The sequence below is a fragment of the Octopus bimaculoides genome, chromosome 25 (assembly GCF_001194135.2).
Source record: "Octopus bimaculoides isolate UCB-OBI-ISO-001 chromosome 25, ASM119413v2, whole genome shotgun sequence".
NCBI lineage: Eukaryota > Metazoa > Mollusca > Cephalopoda > Octopoda > Octopodidae > Octopus > Octopus bimaculoides.
Window position 1 is genome coordinate 32472242 of NC_069005.1, and position 4469 is coordinate 32476710.

Below are 4469 nucleotides of genomic sequence, written 5' to 3' on the forward strand. Positions count from 1 at the left end.
AGATTAGCAACAACACGCACATGCACACGCATACACATACACACACGCGTGCACACACATACACGCACGCACACACGCACACGCTCGCACAAACACACACATGCACGCTCGCACACACACACAAAGACACATCAGCCGTGACTACAATCTCACTTGGCTTGACAGGTTTACACAAGCACAGTGTATTCTTTTCCACTCTAGGCACAAGGCCCTAAATTTTGCAGGAGGGGGGCAGTTGATTAGATCGACCCCAGTACACAACTGCTACTTAATTTATCGACCCTGAAAGGATGAAAAGCAAAGTTGACCTCGGCAGAATTTGAACTCAGAGCGTTAAGATAGACGAAATGCTTCTAAGTATTTCGCCTGGCGTGCTAACGTTTATGCCAGCTCTCCACCTTACAAGCACAATATATGGCCAAAAGTCTTGGTGACCTGTCACTGCCTCCATGAGGCCCAATACTTGAAAGGTACTTTGTACATTCCATGGGCACGGGTGCCACTCAAACAGCAATGGCATCAGCCATGATGATTTCAGAGCTCAGGTCTGACGTGAACAATCCAAGTTTCAAACTAATTGGGTCTCCTTTCAGCATCATTTATAATCTGGTGTGGAGGCGCAATGGTCCAGTGGTTACGGCAGTGGACTCACGGTCATAGGATCACGGTTTCGATTCTCAGACCGGGCGTTGTGAGTGTTTATTGAGCGAAAACACCTAAAGCTCCACGAGGCTCCAGCACAGGGGTGAACCCTGCTGTACTCTTTCTCCACAACTTTCTCTCACTCTTTCTTCCTGTTGTGCTTGTATTTCAAAGGGTCAGTCTTGTCGCACTCTGTGTCACACTGAATCTCCCTGAAAACTACGTTAAGGGTATACGTGTCTGTGGAGCGCTCAGCCACTTGCACGTTAAATATCATGAGCAGGCTGTTTCGTTGATCAGATCAGCTGGAACCCTTATCGTCGAAAACGAGACGGAGTGCCACAACAATAATCTGATAGTAAATTTTATAGTAGTGAAATCACAAATGAAAACAACTAACTCAATAGATTTTTTTAAAGAAAATTTTATTATAATTAATCAATTAATTTTTTTTTTTTAATATTATTTTCATTTTTATTTCAAATATTTTGGTACACTTTTTTTTTTTCCTTCTGCAGTTTGGATTATGTTAAAATATTCAATGTTATGTCTGTTATCAAATATTGATTTGTTGTATAATCACAAGGTCATAACATTTGCTTCGAATTGGATATAATCAATTACATCCACCTCAGTATATAACTGGTACGTATATTTTTTTTTCTTCTTTAACGATCTTCAGAGACAAACAAATGACCAGCAACAGAATTTGGATTTAGTGATTACGCCTATCCTCGTTTATTGCTGATTCATTAATCACTAATCTGGGATAACATGGTACGCTCAGTTGAGAACCATGTTATGCTTATCACGGTTTATCACAAATTGATCTGTGATAACATGACTCTGCGATCAGCCAAAGAGTCTGCTTATACCACAAAAACACACCCCAGCAACCACCCATGATGCTCAGCTACCCAGAATACACTTTTTATACGGATTTACATACTTCATCATCATCCTCATCATTGTTGTATAACGTCCGCTTTCCATGCTAGCATGGGTTGGACGATTTGACTGAGGACTGGTGGGCCAGGAGGCGACACCAGGCTCCAATCTGATTTGGCAGAGTTTCTACAGCTGGATGAAAAGTATGAGGATGCTTTTTCCTTACAAACGACAGACAAGTGTATTGTCTACAGGGAGAGGTAGATCACTACTTGACAGTAGAAGTTTCACTGCTATGAGCCGCAAGTTTGGTGTCAAGGAATCGACCCTCCGTTCTATTTACAAACTGCATGAAGAGGGTTCATTTATCATCTTTCTTTTTTCAGAACCAGAGCCCTCTGTGATAAACAACAAAAGGATGTATATACAGCAATACCTTCAGGACTGTTCACCTTAAAGCTTCGGCCGAAATCCGCTGCTCACATATTTAATATCAAATGAGAATTACAGATTTCAAAATCACTTGCCTTTTTTTTTTTGAATTTATGCAAAAACTAAAAATAAAAATATGGAAGTTATTAAATTCATTTTTTTTTTTACTGAGTATTTTGTCCATAAAAAAAAACTCAACAGAAAATGGAATTCTGTTTCAATTAAACTCGAAAAAAAAACAAAAAAAAACCTTAAATATTGAAATATTTTTAATTAAGTTTAAAGCTTTCAAGTTGGTGGTAGTGGTGGTGGTGGGGCGCAAGGAAGAGAAACAAGAAGTTCACCAAAGAAGATGATAACCGTCTTTGAGTTTGTGTTCTTTTCAAGAACAATAATTAGTGCATTAAATAAAGTTTTTCTTTCTGAACAGAAATCAAAAGCAGAAAGACAAGAATGTCACATCTAAATCTTTAAACATGGAAAAATGATCAAGGGGAAGTAAGTCAGTATGTTGTGATGAAGGAACTCAAGAATTCGAATGAAGGGGCCCAGCATTTCATCCGTCTTTGCATCCAGAGTTCAAATTCCACCAAGGTCAACTTCACCTTTCATCTTTTCGGGGTCAATAAATTAAGTACTAGTCAAGCACTTGGGTTGATGTAATCTATGAGACCCCCTCCCTAAAAATTTCAGGCCTTGTTCTTATAGCAGAAAGGAATATTATCATTATTATTGCTGCTGCTGTTGTTTGCTTATCGTTAGTGCAGCGTGAAAACACCCAACAGACCCTGTAAAGTGGTTGGCGTTGGGAAGGACTGGACTGGATTGGCAAATGTTTTAAGGGCCACTGAAAGGCTAGTCTCAGCAGGAATCAAACTCACAATAGAGAACTCAATAAGGAAACATATTTTGCCCAATGCTTTACCAATTTTACCAATAATAATAATAATAATAACAATAATCCTTTTTACAATAGACACAAGGCCTGAAATTTTGGAGGAGAGAGAAAGTCGATCACATCATCCCCCCAGGATTCAGCAAGTACTTACATTATTGATCCTAAAGGATGAAGAGTAAAGTTGACTTTGGCAGAATTTAAACTCAGAGTGGTAAAATCTTGTATTGGACTAGAAAGGTGGAAAAAAAAAAAGGACAAAAAAAAAAAAATAATAATTGACCTTAGCAGGATTTGATCTTGAGATATCACACACAACATATTTTTTTTTTACCTGGTACTCTACTAACCATCATCCACCTCATTGTGTTTCTCTTTGAAATAATACTGAAAGGCTTTGTTAATAAATATCAACCAACCAGAATTAATATTTGATAAACTGGTGTGAGGATTTTGACTAGAACATCCACTGTTGGGGTAATTAGCATTTAATCCAGCCCTAACTGGCTTAAATACACATTTTATGTTAAACTGGCTAGATCTGGCCTCTCACACATATCCTACATTGTCACTCTGAAAATAAACAATCACATCACTGAAGTCTCAAAGCTACAAGATAATGCACGATTAATTCAAAACCATGTGAATAAATGAGGATAACATTTGATAGGGTAAGCTGAATGCTATGGGCTTAAGTAATTGAGAGTAAAAACATACGTGAAATCCTCTTTAAAGTTCAGAGTTTTGTAGAAGTAACTGAAAGTATCTTCAGTGTTAGCAACCAAATGAGCAATGACGGAGATTATTTTGTGAGTGTAGTAGCTAGAGTAAGAACACGATAGAAAAGAAAAAGCTCAGAGAGCTATTACCTCTGCAGGCAACAAAACAAATCTCTCACCAAATGAAAGATAGAGAGCATGATACTTGGTAATGGAAACGTGGATATTGAATGCAGAAGATGCATAAAGCTGAAAAGAAACGAGGTAATCATACTTTGCTGGGTATATAATATTAATGTATCTGGATGACAGAATACAAATGAGGTGAGAACAAGAAATGGGCATAAGAGGAATCACCTGTTATGGGAGAGAAGCCCTCAGGTGGTAAGGCCATGACGATATATAATTGGTTGGGTTAATTAGCAGTTAGGGTATTCACGAGTTCTCTCAAAATGCTCAATGGGCTCCTTAGAAAAAATATGATACTTTTGGTATCTAGGATACCAGATAAAACTGAGAATAAAAGGAATCAGATGTAGTGGGATAGGAATGGACATGTGATGTCTGTGGAAGAATGTGATTGGCTAAAGTGTCATGTGATACAAATGGAAGAACCTGCGGAGGGGGAAGACTATGAAAGACAAGGGAAGAAATGGTGAAGGGTAATCTCAGGATGTTTGGACCTTAGAAGTGAGATGACAAAGCTCAGCAACAAGTGGTAAGGTGCTGTGATGGGAAGACCTGGCCAACCCACGTAAATAGTGGAAAATGAATGGGAAAAAAAAAATATTTATATATATATATATATATATATATATATAGAAGTAGATCAGTGTCTGTGTGTCACTTTGAAATCTATATATTCGAACCGTGAATTCAGCAGAGCCACCTAG

The 4469-nt window shown here is 38.1% G+C and overlaps 1 protein-coding gene across 1 annotated transcript in view; it reads left to right on the plus strand.

Annotated features, from left to right (window-relative positions):
- LOC106870666 (uncharacterized) overlaps positions 1–1175 on the plus strand; it is a 22973-nt gene extending 21798 nt beyond the window's left edge. Inside the window, exon 18 of the mRNA XM_052976661.1 lies at positions 1161–1175. Within this exon, the coding sequence (XP_052832621.1) occupies positions 1161–1175 (15 nt within the window). The remainder of the gene's footprint in view (positions 1–1160) is intronic.
- The last annotated feature ends 3294 nt before the right edge of the window (positions 1176–4469 follow it).